Below are 19014 nucleotides of genomic sequence, written 5' to 3'. Positions count from 1 at the left end.
AAATGCACAAAATAAAACTGGATATTTACATTTATAAGTAATAACACAGGAGATTGTGGATCCAGGGAATATCCTATTGCCTTCCTGGGATCTGGATTTTTTATGTTTTTGCTGCACCATGCCTTATAGGTTTGTTTTTTTCCTTATGGTGGAGCAGCTATGGATATATGGAGGTTTTTAAACCACAATATTAACCTATGTAAGTTAAATTGTACTTGTTCAGTTTTGAAAAAGGGCTGCAGTCAATAGGTGAAAATCAGAGAATTGACAATTATTTAAAAGGAAACATTAAACTACACTAAAGATAGAAGGTGCAGTCAGGTTATTTTAGTCCGAGTTTTATATAATGCACTGTAATTAAATCTGCAAAGCATAGCATGATTTCATGTTGTGGAAGCTGTTTAAAGGATGACAGCCTTTACCTACAGTTTTCACTATGAAAACAAAAAAAAAAACAAAAACAAAAACAAAAAAACAAAGAGAATGGCTTTGCCCTTTTTATCTGGTTATAAAAGTTTTTGGAGTATTTTGGAGGGTGATATTCATTCCCACCTCCCGAAAAATTTGCCTAGGTACACAGTTTCACTTATTGTCCATATTATCATTGTGACAGGGATAAGTCTGGAATCACCATATGTTGTCAGGTGCTTCTTACAGCTACCGCTTTTGTAACCTATCCCGACAGTGCTTCTATGGCATGGGCAAGCAGTGTAAATGTACACTGGACTAGAGTAGACATTGAATGTGAAATGTTCAAAATAGTCTAAATCTCAGTCTTCCCCGGCTTTCTTTCCTTTCTTTTCTTCCTTTCACAGCATTTGATACTTAGGTACAAGTTAGTTTTAAAGTGAACCTGTGTTTTGCCTTCACAGGACGAAGTAACAGTTGTACTAAATTACAACCAGGATCAATTTGGAGCTTACACAAGTTTTTTTCTCTGTGTAATAGTCAGCGATGAAAAGGGGAGGTGGGGGCACATTTAAGTGAATCTGGATTTACACTGCATGTTTAATGCACCAATTTACTTTACAAGCCATGTACCTGTAAAGGTACAACACTTGGCTACTCTGTTACCGGTGTTGCAGAATGGTGCTCCTTTGCTAGGAAATTATCCCTCGAAGTCTGCTGGGAAACTGACACTTGGGAACGTATCTCTCCTGTGCCCCTCAAAATTCTCAATGGTTCCTCCTGCTGACATTTCAGGAGACAGTAATAATATGGAGGTCAGCAGGAGGATCACTGAATAAAGAGGAGGACACCAGAGATCTACTCTTCCACTCTATCAAGAGAGTGTCGGTTTCCCAGCAGACTTCAGGGAACAATTTCTAAGCAACTAGACCGTGTTAGATGCAGTATAGGTAGGTATTCTGTTTCTTCTTTAAGGTGGTTTATGGAGACTGTTTACTTATGTGACAAGCGGCCTGATGCAAAACGGCTAAGTTTAGAGGTAAGAAAAAAGCTCTATACTACCTGTTTGCATTTCAAGACTTCATGTTCATGTACTTTTAAGGCAATACATTGGCAACTTATGGTTCTCTTGTTACTTTAGCACAAGAGCAAAACTATTAAAGACTGTGCAGTGATTTCAGTGGATTGGAATGCAGATTATGCTACAAAATAAATAGTATTTCCTAAACACTCCAGCAGGTGGCAGCATTTGTGCACAGACGGAAAAATCCATGGCAAATAATGTTATTAACATCTAAAATGTGCTCTACCACTACTTTTAGATGTCACATGTTAAACATCAGTATGTGGACTTCAAATACATCAAATACAATATAAATTTAACCTCTTAACAACTCAATTTGAATTCCTCATAAAAATAAATAAATAAAGTGCAAACGTTACCCAGGTGAAAGGTCTATGCACAAAAAAATGCTATCAAAATGACACATTTTTACTCTAGATTGCTACTTTTTAGCAATTATGTCCTCATTAAGCTCAAGTTTAGAGTTAAGGTCTCATGTACACTGCAGCTGCCAAACAGACGTTTAGGAGCAGTTGGGCATTTTTTTTCAACTGCCCCTGAACTCTCCATTATGTTATCTTATCAGTACATGTACACAGGGTCGTTTACAGTCATTTCCAGGCAGTTGAGTTTAGAGGCTTTTTTTGGAACGCAAAAAAATGGGTTCAGAAGCTGAGTTTAGAGGCATTTAAAGTATCAAACGCTTCTAAGCGCAGTAACTCCCTTTTAGCCACGTTTCGTTTACAAGCATTTTTCATTTTTGGCCATTTAAAAAATATATATATATATATATATATATATTTTTTTATTTTTAAACACTTCTAAATGAAAATGCGGCAAAACCCAGCAAAACGCTGCTAAAAGTTGTGCTTTAACCACCTTTCGCCTGGCCACTGAAAATATTTGGCCAGGCATAACAAGTGTTGCTCTGGGGAGGATGTACCCGTGCGTCCTTCCACTTTTAGCACTCATACTCAGCCTCGCAGCAGCACAAACTGTGATGGCTGTGTACTGTGAACACAGTGCATCACTGATCAGGTACAGGGCCACCTGTACCATGTGATCAGTGTGCCCAATCACTGAAGATTACAAATGTAAGCAAAAGGCACATGTTATTGGGCCAGCTCGCCTTCTCGCACAGAGAGAAAGAGCGGATCTGTGCCAGTCTAAGAAAATCTATGTGTTTACAGTGATTATAGTGTTTTACAGGCAGATCACACCCAGTGTATCCATCTATAGAGCCTGAATGCATGCCACACCAGTGCAAACACACACCAGTGCATCATCAACATCTGTCACAGAGGAGTTGATTTATTAAAAGTGGAGTGAAAAATCTGGGGCAGTTGTGCATGATTGGCAATCTGCTTCTAACTTCAGCTTGTTCAATTGAGCTTTGGTAAAGAAAAAAAAAATGGAAGCAGATTGGTTTCTATGCAGAGCTGCATCAGATTTTGCACTCTTCAGTTTTGGTAAATCAACCCCACTGTCCCCGGTGCACCATCAACATCTGTCAGTGTCCCCAGTGAACCATCAACATCTGTCCCCAGTGCAATGATCATGAGGTTTCTACACTTAAGTGATAATTCCCTGTGCACTCCTTGAAATCATCCTACTTATGACAAGCTGTACAACATTCAGCCACTCAATTTATTTTCCAAGAAATTTTCTGAGATGTATATTCCCAACAAAAACTTTGTGTTACTGAGACCTTCATTATATTTACCGGCAGGCTGTGCATCAAACAATACATCTCTAGTAAATCGGACCAGATACAGGGTGAAGTTGTACCAACTTTGTAAGAGGGCCACAGGGTACACATATAACTTCATAAACCTAGAAGGAAAAGATAGCCAGCTGGAGCCCCCTGAACCCCCAAACTATATGGGGAGCAGTGGAAAAATTGTGTGGACCTTGTATCACCTCTATTCCATCAAGGGTACCACCTCTACATGGACAAATGTTTACACCTGCCTGCCTCTTTTCCGCCACCTTTATCTTCAGCAAACTTTAGCCTGTGGTACAGGGCAGCCAAATCGCAAGGGCTTCGAACAGGGGGGAGTCAGTTTGTGGAAGACATTTTGGTCCTTAAATTAAAGAGGTAAAACAGGTGTGTACGTTCTTTCCTCCATCCACAAAGACATTTCAGTGGAAATCCAGGGAAGGCATGGTCCAGTCCAAAACCTGAGTGAATACCACAACTACAACCAGTTGATGGGAAGTATAGATTGTAAGAACAAAATATTACAGACCTAAAAGTGAGGAGGACGAAAAGCCCAACATTTTGGGGATGTAAGAACCCCTTTTCTTAAGAACCTCCTACCAGGTTACAAACTACCATAGTTTACTATGGTTTTTACTAATTTACTACTCTATAAAGCCTCCTACAAACGGTACAATTGTTGGCCAACCGAGCATTTGATTTTTGTCAAAAGGAGCATACCAACGGTAAGATCTTAGGACAACAGTCTGTCAACAGACAATCCCCTGCCAACAATTGTACCGTGTGTATGAGGCTTAACTTACACACAGACTAAAATACATATTTACTGTTTGGGGTTCTTTTTACCAAAGAAATGTAGTAGATTACATGTTGGACTACATTTATAATTATTTGCAAAACTTTATAAGAAAACAAGAAAAACATTTTTTTTTTTTTTACATTTTTGGTATTTTTTCATTAAAATAGCAAAAAAAAAAAAAAAAAAAAAAAAAAAACAGTGGTGATTAAATACCACCAAATAAAAAATGCACGATCTCAAAAAAAAAAAAAAAAAAAAAAAAAAAAAAAAAAAGAAAAATCATACAAATGTCATTTGGGTACAGTGTTACATGTTTCAGTAATTGTCAAAGTGTGACAGTGCTGAAAACGGAAAAATGACTTGGGCAGACAGCACTTTATATAACAGGTTTTTATATATATATTTAAGTGCATGCAACAGCAATTTTATGCAAAATATAAATAAATATATATGCGGCGCTCACTAACCTGTGTAATAATATTTTACAAAAGTGCATCAATATAGCAGCTATATAAGTGCAAATAAAAGTGCATAACTGTAGCAGTAAAATACAAGTGCAAATCAATAGCAATGACTTCAAAAATGCAATAATAAATAATCCGACTCCATAAAAAAAGTGCAATATAAAGTGCATATATGAGTGACACAATCCACTAAATCATATAGTTGAAATCCCAGCGACAAAAAACAGAACTTATTTCGGCAGTCCGTAAGTGAACTAAAGTGCCAGTGCAGCAAACGATCGATGTGAAAAAAAAAGTCTATTCCACTCAATCATAATCCGGAGTGCGCCACCTGTTTCCCCCAGCCTCTCACCCGTGATTGAGCAACACCGTCCAGGGCTGTTGCTTGATGTTAGGGTGCAGCACGCTAGACCCTCACCATCATTACTGAGTCTGCAGATCAGAGATTGAAGTTGGGTGCTGGATACAGTACTGGGTGTTCCCTGGAGGTGACCAGTGAAGGCTGATCGTTTAAGGAGGAATTCGCACTGATTGCTGATCCAAGCTCAACTTGGCCCGTAGGGGGCGCTGCTAGAGGTGAGAGGCTGGGGGAAACAGGTGGTGCACTCCCGATTACGATTGAATGGAATAGACTTTTTTTCACATCGATAGTTTGCTGCACTGGCACTTTATTTCACTTATGGACTGCCGCAATAAGTTCTGTTTTTTGTCGCTGGGATTTCAACTATATGATCTCTGCTTTTCATCACTTTTTTTATATATTTAATTCCTTTGACATTCACTGTCCTATTGTGTCACTCATATATGCACTTTATATTGCACTTTTTTTATGGAGTAGGATTATTTTATTATTGCATTTTTGAAGTTATTGCTATTGATTTGCGCTTGTATTTTGCTGCTACATTTATGCACTTTTATTTGCACTTATATAGCTGCTATATTGATGCACTTTTGCTACATATTATTACACAGGTTAGTGAGCGCCGCATATATATTTATATGTACGTTGGAGTTGTAAGAGTATCACTTTTTTATGCTGGCAGCTTCTTTCCATTCGCATTTCAGATTGTGGTTTTGCGCATGAGTTACCCCCCAATATATAATTTTATGCAAAATCTATCAGAAGATGAAGTTAAAGCATAACTTCAATTCTACTATTAACTATGGATTTGCATTTGTCTCTGCAAAGTTAAAAAAATATATATGTGCCTTGGATTTTCAAGAGTTGTGTTGCCAGCAAGTAACTAATATCACGAGAATATTATATCACACATTATAGTGGGTGACGCATACCGAGGAGGAGGTGTGGGTGGGGTTTGTGGTTGAGGTCTGTCAAATGATTGCAGGTCATAGGATGGTGGTGAATAAACTGGAGGGGGCTCCTCATCAGAACTGTCTGGTTCTAAAGTTCTTTCCAGAATCTGAAAATGCAAATAAGAAGATGTGAATTTCCAAAACAATGGCTTTTCTGTAATCATTCTGTATTTTACTAAATAAGGGTTTTTGTTATCTGCTTTCCCAATACATTTCGCTTTATTTTATGTCCCATGTCAGACAAATCACTAGGAGAGGAAGGAAGGGAAAATTTCCACAATGAGAACACAGACCTCTGTACTGTGCACGCTGCCTCTAAAGCACTAAAATTTGACAGTATTATCATTTGTGCCCCATTATCTACAAATGGACTACAGAACACATCCTCTCCTTATGCCATGGAGAAAATTCACCCCCACGTTCACAGCAGTTAGCTCTCAAATGCCAAGCTCAGCGCTACTGCATCAGAGAGAGAAAGTGGATATGAGGAGGTTTGAATTGGAGACACAGCTTGCTCCTGTGATGGTGGAAGTGAACAGTAACAACTTGGACAAGGCAGGATGGGGTGATGCCATCTCTGGGAGTTTTTCAGTCAGGCTTCAGGAAGTACATAAATTGTCTACACCTTTAGCAAGGGCATCATCCAACTTTGATCAAAGCTGCAAATTTTGTTTTTAAATATAGGAGCCATTAGCTGGACAGGCAGTTTTTTGGTAGATGTGAACTTTACCTTTAGGACTTCTCGTGTTCCTCAAGAGACCAGAAAGAAAAAATATACTATGGAAATAGAGAATAGACACACACACACACACACCTGAACTAATAAATAGTCTAGTCTCCATTCTATCCTAGTCCCCAGTCTATTATTTTCTAGGTTTTCCTACATTTCTATCAGGGGCACAACTAGAGCCTTCAGGGGCCTGATGCAAGAAACCATGATGGGCCCCCTGACCCCTACATCCCCCCCCCCCCTTCCATCTGACCCCCGGGATTTTAATTTTGGGAGGGTGTCCATAGATATCCTCCCAGAACTCTGCCACCCGTATGCCCCCTGGGACGTGCATCCAGCGCAACAATCTCGACGGCCCTTTACCATGTGATTAGCTGATTACATGTAGACAGACTTGCTTGCTAGGTGTCGGCAGCCTCTTTCCACGCTGTGACCGCGTAAGGAAAGGACAGGCATTAACTGCCAAGAATGTCAGTAAATTGTTTACACTGATAATCAGTGCTGCCTATCAGTGCTCATCAATGCCACCCATTAGTGTCCATCAATGCTACCTATCAGTGCCATCGGTCAGTGCTGCATTTCTCTGCTGCCCATCATTGCTCATCAATGCTGCCTATCAGTACCTATCAATGATGCCCATCAGTGCCGCCTATCAGTGCTTATCAATACCGCCTATCAGTGTTGCATTTCAGTGCCGCCTATCAGTGCTCATCAATACTGCCCATCAGTGACCATCAATTCCACCTATCAGTGCCCATCAATGCTGCCTACCTGTGCCACCTATCAGCGCCCATCAATGCCGCCTATCAGCACTCATCAGTGCCGCCTATTAGCGCCCATCAGTGCCGCCTATCAATGGTGCCGCCTATCAATGGTGCCCATCAATGCCGCCCATCAGTGCCACCTATCAGAGCTGATCAATGCTGCCCATCAGAGCAGTCTATGAGTGCTGCCTATCAGTGCTCATTAATGCCCATCAGTGCTGCCTATTAGTGACACCCATCATTGCTCATCAATGCCGCCTATCAGTGCTCATCAATGCCCATCAGTGTTGCGCTGCCTATCCGTGCCACAGATCATTGCTCATCAATGCCACCTATCAGTGCTGCGTGTCAGTGCAGCCTATCAGTGCCCATTACTGCCTCCTATCAGCACTGCCCATCAGTGCAGCCGATCAGTGATCATCAATGCTGCCTGTCTCCTAAGCATGGCTCTGAGCAGAGAGCATCTCTCATACAGCTCAGAGGCGACAGTTCTCCCTGCTCCCCTCTCTCTAGCACAGGATGACACAGCCCATTTGCTCCTTCTCCCCCTCCCCTCTCCTGTGTGTACCACGGGAGGTGTAAGCTTGTTAGCTTCACACCTGACTTCCCACAAAGCACACACAGGAGAGGGGAGTAGGAGCAAATTGGCTGTGTCATCCCATGCGAGAGAGGACAGAGGAGGGAGGGAGGATGGGAGGCAGTATTCCATAGAACACCAACTCTGAGCTGTATGAGGGAGACGCTCTCTGCTCAGAGCCGTGTGACTAGCAACCCCGCTGGGGCCCCCCCCCGACAGTGGCGGAATGCCAGGGCCCGGGCGCAAGTGCGACTGCTGTGACCTTGGTAGTTCTGATCTATAGAATGGGGCAGATCCATGGAGCACCAAACTTCAATTTCTTTCACATATATTTGTGTATAGAATATACATATTCAACTAAGATCAGAGGGCTCCATATAACTATTTAAAGCAATTTAAAAAAATGCTTAGGAAACAATAACACTTGAAAGAAGAAAAGTGTTACAAAGCCATATTTGAACATGAGTAGCATAACTTACTATTGCAGATGGAAAAAATCATTATGGTCCTAAAACAAAATGAAAATAAAAATATAACCTCAGGAGGAATGCTGTCATCCGAGTCCGAACTGTCATCATAGCCACCATCGTCCAGGTTCATCTGTAGTAACTGATCAATAGTAGCATCCACTGCTCCATTGTTAGCCCTCAAGACACATTCGATAATGTCATATTCCATGTTTGGAAACATGGTTTTAAAATCCTCCATAGCCTGGTTGAACTCCAATCTGCGTACAGGCCGGCTGTTGTTAAGTTCCTGAGTGGAAGAGTTGCTCCGTGCACTGCCATTGCTGTTACTCCTGCGGAACAGACTTGTCATTTTTGATAACCGTTTTTGAAAAATGGTTCAAACTTATAAGTGGCCAAAAGTAAGACAATCACAATAACTGGTCATGGCTTCTTATGGAGAAATTAGGTTTCTATACTTCTTGTTAGCAGACAGATTAAGGCCTGGGTATGTCCTCTTCATGAGCAATATCTTCCGATTAAAAGCATGAGAATGTGTAGCTTTGAACTAGAATAAATCTGTGGAAACAAAAAAATAAAATATTAAAAAAAAAATAATAATTAACATTGTATATCTGTGTCAAGACAATATTATTGTAAGTTTTTTTCCTGTAAGCAAAAATCTATATGTAAAAGTAGTAAATACAATTTGGATGACAGTTAGTTAAAGTACATCCAAAGGCTACACTTATTTTTTATTTTTGTATTATGTATTATGAAAGAGTTAAAACTCCTGTGAGTTTTTACTACTTTGTGTCTCTGCTAAGGAGCTTTACTATGTGTGTCCTGGTGACCACTGCCAATCTAAAGTGCTGAGAAATAGACAACAAATCCTCAGACAGGGAACAACTGTTTATTAGGGCATTTCTCTCTCAATGTTTAAAACTTTAGATATTTTAACTACTTGGTGCATTTCTTTGTCCATCACCATTTTAAAATGATCTAGAATTTTTTTTTTTTTTTTAGTTAAAATTTATTTTCAACTTTTCATAGGTGAATTTCTGACAAAGCAGCGACCAACAGTAAAACATATGCAGTGTATTAATATTTTAAAAATTAATTAAAGACCTCAATTTCATTACACTAGACAAAGGGTAGCTTTAAATAAATAAACGCTTGATGTGATACACTCAACGTCTGTAAATGAAAACTGTTCATTGCTCTTCTAGTACTCCTGTCTCACATTCTTTCTAATGCAGACAACAGATGGGATGAGTTAAACATAAATAAATGCCTGTCGGCTTCCAACATTGTGCTCCACATAGCCATGCTGTGTCTAATGATCTGTACTGAAGCTGGCAATGGATTATGGTTTTACTGGCAAAGAAAGCATTGGATATTTACTACGAACTGGAGAACTACCCTGATACAACAATAAAAACCACAGTGAGAAAATTATTTTAAAAGGATGCTATGTGTGAAGAATGCAGGAAATAAACTGCCAATGGATAATACAAGTGCAAGTCAAGAGGTGTGGCTCTGATGTATGGGATTAATAAACGTGTCCCAAGTTTGCTCTATATTTCATTCAAAAATTCCCTTATTTTCTTTCCATTTCTTTTACAGGAAATTAGTGACTGCATTGTGCCCAGCACTTATGTTAATTCTGAACCAAGGGTATGAGTCAGATTATAGTAGAGTATGCAAGTCCACACTAAACTAAAAGCAACATTTAAGCTTAATTAAAAAAAAAATTTAAATAACAACCATGCTAAACTTGCCTGCTCTGTGCAATGGTTTTGCAAAGAGCAGCCCTAATCCTCTTCTTCTGGGGTCCCCCGCTGTGCTCCTGGCTCCTCCCCCCTACCCAGGGCCTCCTTGCGTGATTGCTCCCAAGCTATTCTGTCTGTGTCTATTAACACAGAGCAGGTGGCTTGGCCCGCCCTGTCTCGGTTTGCTCGGCACTGCATTTGACTGACAGCAGCGTGAGCCGACGGCCATCAATCTTCCCAGGGAAATGGCATCGCATGCATGTGGCTGGTTTGGATCAGGCTCAGGTCAGCATAAGGCCTCATGCACACAGGACATTTTTTTTTTTATTATTATTTAACTCTCCTAGAAGCCAGCAGCGTTTTCGCAAAAAAATTGCTTGACACTTGTAAAAGTGTCTAAGACTTTTACAAGCATTTAGGAGCTTTTACAGGAGTAAAACTTTTGGGGCATTAATTCATTTAAATTGGCCAGAATAAATAATTTGGCCTTTGAAATTAATGCTCAAGCACTAGCTTTTAGGTGCGCTTAGCAGCTTTTAGTAGCGTCAAAGCAAAATAGAGAACCTTGCGCCTGGCGGCATGGTTATACCCCTCAGGATTTTAGAAGGCAGAACATCAATGTATAAAAAAAAAAAAAAAAAAAATTATTACAAAAAGTACATGGGCAGATACAAATAAATTGATCATAAAATGCAACAATATAAACAGTACCCCAAATCAACCGTCAGTTAGCAAGATGATATACTGGCGATGACACCTACCATGTTTCGGACCTCAACAGTCCTTCTTCAGGAGGTTTTAATGTCAATGAGAGCGCTGACCGGATTGTTCTGACGGGGGGGCCATCCATCTGTCAGAACACAGGAGAACAGCAGAGGAGATTGCTGTACTAACATATGATTGTTAGTACAGAAGCTCGGGAACTGAGCTGTCAGGAAACTAGTAATGTGTATTAGGGTTAAGGCTTTAGAACCACTTAAATGCATGCGAGTCCAGCTAAACTAAGGCAGCCCATAAAAGAGTCTTTTTTTTTCGTACAACCAGCAGGCTGAACGAAATAAAGACTCAATTTCCCCATTCACACTGAAGAGAAGGGAATCCTCCCCGCTGAACTAATGTATTCTGACGGGGTGCCAGCACATCAAAAGTGTAGATGGGGGGAATTGAGTCTTTTCTTCGTTCAGCCAGCTATATTAGCCCGCAGTGCTGGTCAAGAGGGGACAATTTAGACAAGATTGTCATACAGATATCGATCAGTAGATCTACTTCTGTACAACCTCCATACCCATATTTGGATAGAAATTCAGACGGTTCCTGCTGAACTGGCCGAATTTCAATTCATGTATGGCTGGCTTACGGTGGTGGATGATTGCATTATCCTCTCTATGGTAAAGAAAAACCCATTCACGAGCAGATGTCCAATATTTTGAAGGATTCGCATGCAAAATTCTTGAGAGTTTGGGACCCTTGGATAACATACTCCTGTCCGTCCCTGCCCCTGACTAGCTACGGTTGACTGTAAACTTCGCTTGCGCAGGTCCCGCGTCCGTGGTACTCGCCATCCCCTGGGGCCTCCCTCTCTCTTTCCCCTTTTTATTCCTCCTCTGTCTTTTCCTCTTCATTCTTGATATGACGGCTATTATATGAAGACCTATTTCTCTTAGGGAACAATACAGTATAATTTGTGCTATTTGCCTTACCTCTACCCAGGCCGTTTTGGGTCCTGGTGACAGTTTACAGTTATGTTAACCATTCTACATATATATGCGGCTTCTTTTGTATGTGCCTGTTCAATACTGCCCCTGCGTGGGCAAACCGTGGCTTGTCATACTCTCTTGAAACTTAATAAAAATATTGAAAACAGAAAAACACATTCACAACATCCAGACAAGTGAAGGACATTCTCCAGGAGGTGGATGTATCATTGTCAAAGTCTACAATCAATAGAAGACTTCACAAGAGCAAATACAGAGGGTTCGCCACAAGGTGCAAATCATTCATAAGCCTGAAGAAAAGTTGGATTAGACTTTGCCAAAAAAAAAAAATCTAAAAAAGCCAGACCAGTTCTGGAAAAGCATTCTTTGGACGGAAGAAAGATTAACCTGTACCAGAATTATGGGAAGAAAAAAAAAAAGCGTGGAGAAGGCTTGGAACAGCTCATGATCCAAAGCACACAACGTCATCTGTAAAATATGGTGGAGGCACTGTGATTGCATGTGCATGCATGGCTTCCAGTGGCACTGGGTCATTGGTGTTTATTGATGATGTGACAAAGTAAAAGTAGTCGGATGAATTCTGCAGCGCTTATGCCGTGTACACACCATCGGAATTTCTGTCCGAAAAAACTTGGATGGTTTTTCCAACGGAATTCTGCTCAAGCTTGCCTTGCATACACACAGTCACACCAAATTCCGACCATCAAGAATGAGGTGACATACAACACATGCGACGCAGGGGCGGATCCAGAGTCTAGTCTCGGGTGGGGCACTGCCAGAAAATCATGTCCACCGGCCACCCTCGATCGCTCCCCACAGAGATAGAACGGTCTAACGAGGCAGACTGCCATTCTGTCAGAGATGAACAGAGTGATCTTGTGTTCCTGCTAACCAGGAACATGGAGCACTCTGTTCATCTAGTGAATCCATCCCCACACAGTAGCAAGAACCCCCTAGGGATACACTAAGGGCACTTTCATACTGGGGTGTTGGGGGCGTCTGCGGTTAAGTGCCGCTATTTTTAGCGGCGTTTACTGTCATTTTAGCGGCACTTTTAGGTCACTAGCTAGCGCCCGAAAAAGTTTTAAAAGCGCCGCAAAGCGCCCGCAAAGCGGCGCTTGATTTCAATGGGCGCTTTAGGAGCGGTGTATACACCGCTCCTAAAGCACCTCAAGGATGCGGCTTGCAGGACTTTTTTTTAACGTCCCGCAAGCGCACCGCTCTAGCGTGAAAGCACTCGGGCTTTCACATTGGAGTGAGAGGAGAGGCTCTTTACAGGAGCTTTGCAGGCGCTATTTTTAGCGCTATAGCGCCTGTAAATCACCTCAGTGTGAAAGGAGTCTTAACCCTTTGATCGTCCCTGATGTTAACCCCTTCCCTGCCAGTGTCATTAGTACAATAACAGTGCATATTTTTTAGCACTGATCACTGTATTAGTGTCACTGGTCCCCAAAAAGTGTTAAAAATGTCAGGTGTCCGAATGTCCGCCGCAATGTCCCAGTCCCGCTAAGAATCGCTGATTGCCGCCATTACTAGTAAAAAATAAAAAAATTTTGTAGATGCTATAACTTTTGCGCAAACTAACCAACTATACATCAATATACGTTTATTGCGATTTTTTTTTACCAAAAATATGTTGAAGAATATATATCAGCCTAAACTGATGAAGAAATTGGTTTATTAAAAAAAAAAAAACTTTGGGATATTTATTATAGCAAAAAGTACAAAATATTGTTTTTTTTTTTTCAAAATTGTCAGTTTTCTTTTGTTTATAACAAAAAAAAAAATAAAAACACAGAGGTGATTAAATACCACCAAAAGAAAGCTCTTTTTGTGGGGGAAAAAAGGACATCAATTTTGTTTGTGTAAAGCATCGCACGACCGTGCAATTGTCAGTTAAACAACGCAGTGCCGTCTCGCAAAAAATGGCCTGGTCATTAAGGGGGTAAATCCTTCCGGGGCTGAAGTGGTTAAAATTGAACAAGATGAAAATGACAATACTAAAAGAGAAGTTTTTTTTTTTTCTTCATAAATAATTGGCATACATGTATTCTGCGATTTTACACAATCCATTACTTTTTGTACTCACTTTTCCTATACTTTGATGCTCTGGTGGGGGGAGGGGCTTCCAATGACCAAGAGAGATAAATAGGATTGAAGGCAGCATCACCATCACTTCACAAGACACACAGCCATTGCAGCCTTTATGTCTTCTTCATCCTGTCAGTGTCCTCATGTTCACGGCACGCTGCGCTGGAGACTTGAAGATCATGGAGCGATGGAGGGAGGAGGTGGGTGGAGCCAACCCTCTCACACTAAGCGCGGAGGAGTTAGAAGGCTCTGAATGCGGCCCCTCGTTCTCCTCCCCCTCAGCAGCGGCTGGGACGTGACTGACGGTGATCTGACATCAGCATTAGAGAGGCAAGGTCAGCGGCATGGCTCCACCTACCTACCTCCGAGTCCTCCCTCCATCTTCTCCAGGCTCCAGCGTGGCATGAAGAGAACCGTCTCTCTCTCTCTCTCTCTCTCGCCGCCGCTGATGTGAGAGAGACTCGGCTCGGGACGGAGTTATTAATATTTTCGGGAGGGGCAATTGCCCCGTTGCCCCCCCTGGATCCGCCCCTGGTGCGACGGGACTAGAAAACAGAAGTTCAATACCCAGTGCGCCACCCTTTGGGCTCCTTCTGCTAATCTCATCTTAGTAGAAGTTTGGTGAGAGACAATTCACACTTTTCAGCTTTCATGCTTTTCAGTCCGTTACTGCTCTTCAGTTTGTGGTTGTGGGTTTGTATCCGATTTTCAGTGTGTGTAATCAGTTCGTATCTGTTTTGCAGCGCGTTCTTGTCCGCTCATTTCTGATTTTCAGTTCGCTCGTCACAGCCCTTTCTGTTCATCAGTGCGTTCTGTTAGTTCGTTCTGACCAGTCGACCATTTTGAAGCTATGTTGCGGGTAAGTGCTCATGGTAGAGTTTGTGCTGTGTGGGGGCTTGGTGTTGGGGTTTTTGCTTTGACCTAAGCCCAGTCCATGAACAGGGTGGGGAGGAGTTCATGGACCCAGAATTGGTTGCTCCAGCGTGACCAATTCTCTCATATGACTTTGCTGCGTGAGATCCAGGAGAATAACCCTGATTTCAGGAATTTTCTCCGGATGAGGGACCCCCTTTTTCACCGCCTGTTGGCTTTGCTGTCCCCTTATATTACGACGCAGGATACCTGCATGCGGCAAGCTATCACCCTGGAGCAGAGGCTAGTCGCCACGTTGCGGTACTTGATGACGGGGAGAAGTCTACAGGACCTCAAGTTCTCTACAGGCATCTCCCCCCAGGCTCTGGGGATCATTATTCCAGAGACCTGTTCCGCCATCATACATGTCCTGCAGAAGGACTATATTAGGGTAAGGTTTCTCCTTTGACATCACATTCTATGTATTTAATGTATGCTAATGTATTGTATTTCTTTCATCATTCCCTATGATGATTGTAATATGCTGTGAATGTCCCCTTTGTCTTCATGCATGCTGTAAGCTTTTAATGCTCCTTTTTTGTCCTTTATGCATATTTGCCTTCACTAACCTCCCCGGCATGCTATCCTGGGCCCTTATACACCTAGCCTAGTCACTTAATGTATTTTGTCAGCTCCATTGTAGTGCTTTACCCTAAACACCCCCTAAAATGTGTCTAAATGTTATTGTTGTCCTTAAATTCAGGCAGAGTCCCAGAGGATTTTTTTGGGGGGTCCCAAACTCACTTATAACCCTCCCTCCCCACTAAAATGTTTCCAATGGGCCATCAGAGGGGGTGAGGAATGTGATAAGTGGACCTTATATTTTTGTCTTTAAATACCCCTTAAAATAAATGTTATACTGATGTTGGGCAAGAATGTTTGTGTCTAATCTGCTTGCAATGTTATGTGCAAAAGTACTTAATTATTTTTTCTTTTTTGACTCCACAGTTTCCTTCAACACCACAGGAATGGCAGACTGTGGCTTCCCAATTTGCTCATCACTGGGACTTTGCCAAATGGGGAGGGGCAATCGATGGGAAGCATGTCCACATCGTCCCACCACCCCACTCGGGGTCATACTATTTTAACTATAAGAGGTTTCATAGTATTGTGTTGATGGCGGTGGTGTCGGCGACATACGAGTTTCTCTATGTGGACGTGGGGAAGAATGGCCGGATGTCGGATGGTGGAGTCTTTGCCCAGACCGAGTTCTACCGTTGTCTCCAGAGTTGTGGCTTGGGATTGCCACCTGTGGAAGAGAACGTGGAAGGACTCCCATTTGTTTTGATCGCTGATGAAGCATTTGGTCTGGGTGATCACCTAATGAGGCCATTCCCCCAGAGGACCCTCACCCCGGAGAAGAGGGTTTCTAATTACCGGCTGGCCAGAGCCAGAAGAGTCGTGGAGAATGCCTTTGAGATAATGACCAGCCGGTTCCGCCTATTTCTTATGGCAATAAATATGGCAGAGTACAAACTTAACCACATAGTTCTAGCATGCTGCAAACACAACTTTTTTGAATAGAAATGCTCCGAATTATGTTGCCTCAGTTGGGCGTGAGGCTGCACTTCCAGAAAATCCACTGACGGCCCTGGAAACTGGCCGTCCTGGCTTGCCCCCCCAAAGCGCCCGTGAAGTGCATCAAAAATATGTAGATTATTTTCTGAGTAGGGGGGCCATTGCTATGCCATTTTAGATATCAAAAAAAATTTGATCTGATCAAATCTTGATTTTGATTTACTGCTTGTGTTTCTTAGAGCTGTCTCCTAGGTTCTCCTAGTGCACTTGTAGTGCCAAGTGGTAGGCGTCAGCCAGGAGGTGGCCAGGCCCAGTAGCCTCACCCATTCCCAGGTGCCTCCCCTCCACCTTACAACAAAAAGGGCCAGGAAGGGGAGTAACATGGAGGAGTCAGCACTGGGCCTCATTAAGGACGCTAAAAACAACCCTGACGCTGAAGAGGCCTATGGCTGCGATGTAGCTGCAAAATTGCAGCAAATGGAGGAGGGCCAACGCTTCATGTGTGAGAATCTTATTTTTCAGTCCCTTCGGGAGGGGTTGAGGGGCCAAATTAGTGAGAACATGCACTTACGTGTGCTCGTCCATCCTCCTCCTCCTGCCACAAGTCCACCTCCAGAGCCACAGCCTCCAAAGAAGGCTGCAGGGAAGCGTGGAGGGAAGGCTGCAAGGAAGACATGAAAGTGATGGTCTGGGTTTAGTCTGGTCTGACAGACGACGCAGGCTGTGGTAGTACCACAGCCTGGGGACATATATGTCATCTGCTGCTGTTCCTGATCTCTGGGAGTCCTGGACCAGATTGTGCTCCCTATTATATGTACTTCTCAGGCTACAAATTTTTATTTACAAAGAGTTGATGTGTGCCTTGGGGTACAAAGGCTTCGCAAATTCAAGCAGTTTCTCCAGCGTTGACTTCCTCTTTATTTTGTCATGAGCCAGAATAAATGTAGATTTTTTTATATGAAAATACTTGCCTATGTTTTTATTCTTCAAAGAGGACAGTTTGTTTGTGAGTAGGCAGGTACATTTCAAAAATACAATGTCAAATTAACAAGGGACGCCAACCAACCTCCTTGAGCTTTAAAAATACAAGATAATGTTGCTGTGGAAACTTGACACAAAAAAAAAAAAAAAAAATCATACGGAGATCACTAGAAAATTTAAAAATAATCAAAAAAAAGGAGATCTTGATTAAAAATAAAAGATGACTATGAAAAATAATTCTCTGCACTCCAGCCCTCCTTGTGACTGTCCGTCCGCGCTCCAAGCTTCGCTGTGGATCCCGCCCGAATCCTGGAAGTGCACTGTGGAACAGCACGCCGATGGCAGAGAGGAACAGAGCTGAAATTTCATCCAAGCTGCTCAACTCAATTGAGCATGCATTTCACTTGCTGAAGGCAAAACTAAAGGCAGAAAGACCCACAAAGAACAAATGAAGACAGCTGCAGTTAGAGCATGGCAAAGCAACAGAATGGAGAAAACCCTGTCGTTGATAAGGTCCATGGGTTCCAGACTTCAGGCAGTTATTGTCAGTAAAGGATTCTCAACAAAATATTAAAAATGAACATTTCATTTATGATTATATTCATTTGTCCAATTACATTTATCCAAGGTGCAGAGATCCTATATGGCTTGAACTGGACTCCCCTGTGCTTGACAATGGTTTTTTACATGCGAGTGATTTCATGTAGTTTGTTATTAAATGCAAACAGTCTTACTAAGAGGCGCCTGTTGCTTTGTGTTCTCTTTAGCAAAGTTGATTGGACGGTGCTTCACAGTACAGATTGACAATGATCCAAAACACTGTAAAAACAACCCAGGAGCTTTTGAAGGTAAAGAAGTGGAATATTCTGCAATGGCCAAGTTAATCACCTGATCACAACTCAATTGAGCATGCATTTCACTTGCTGAAGGCAAAACTAAAGGCAGAAAGATCTACAAAGAACAACTGAAGACAGTTGCAGTTAGAGCCTGGCAAAACAACAGAATGGAGAAAACCCAGTCGTTGATAAGGTCCATGGGTTCCAGACTTCAGGCAGTCATTGCCAGTAAAGGATTCTCAACAAAATATTAAAAATGAACATTTCATTTATGATTATATTCATTTGTCCAATTACATTTGAGCCCCTGAAAATGGGGGGGCTGTGTATAAAAATGATTGCAGTTCCTAAAATTTGTACTTGATATGTATGTTCAACCCCTTAAATTAAAACTGAAAGTCTGCACTTCAAACTAATTTGGATGGTTTCATTTTATTCTGGTGGCATACAGAGACAAAAGTATGAAAATTGTGCCTGTGTCCAAATATATATGGACCTAACTGTGTGTATATATACACACACACAATATATATATATATATATATATATATATATATATATATATATATATAATATATATTATACATACACACAGTATCTCCCAAAAGTGAGTATACCCCTCATTTTATTATATCTTTTCATGTGATAACACTGAAGAAATGACACTTTTCTACAATGTAAAGTAGTGAGTCTACAGCTTGTATAACAGTGTAAATTGCTGATGAAGAGCATAAAAGGTGGCCTAGGCTATAAGAAGGTTGCAAAGACCCTGAAACTGAGCTGCAGCACAGTGGCCAAGACCATACAACGGTTTAACAGGACAGGTTCCACTCAGAACAGGCCTCACCATGGTCGACCAAAGAAGTTGTGTGCACATGCTTGGTGTCCTATGCAGAGGTTGTCT

At 41.8% G+C, this 19014-nt stretch overlaps 1 protein-coding gene across 1 annotated transcript in view; it reads right to left on the bottom strand.

The window, feature by feature from the left end:
* CUEDC1 (CUE domain containing 1) overlaps positions 1 to 19014 on the bottom strand; it is a 193676-nt gene that overhangs the window by 69951 nt on the left and 104711 nt on the right. The window contains exons 2-3 of the mRNA XM_073616092.1: positions 8377 to 8864; positions 5748 to 5875 (exon numbers count right to left, since the gene is read on the bottom strand). Of these exons, the coding sequence (XP_073472193.1) occupies positions 5748 to 5875; positions 8377 to 8658 (410 nt within the window). The 5' untranslated portion in view covers positions 8659 to 8864. The remainder of the gene's footprint in view (positions 1 to 5747; positions 5876 to 8376; positions 8865 to 19014) is intronic.

The sequence above is a fragment of the Aquarana catesbeiana genome, linkage group LG02 (genome assembly GCF_042186555.1).
Source record: "Aquarana catesbeiana isolate 2022-GZ linkage group LG02, ASM4218655v1, whole genome shotgun sequence".
Classification (NCBI taxonomy): Eukaryota; Metazoa; Chordata; class Amphibia; order Anura; family Ranidae; genus Aquarana; species Aquarana catesbeiana.
The sequence above is the reverse complement of the archived record's forward strand: the minus strand, read 5'-3'. Positions and strand labels throughout refer to the sequence as shown.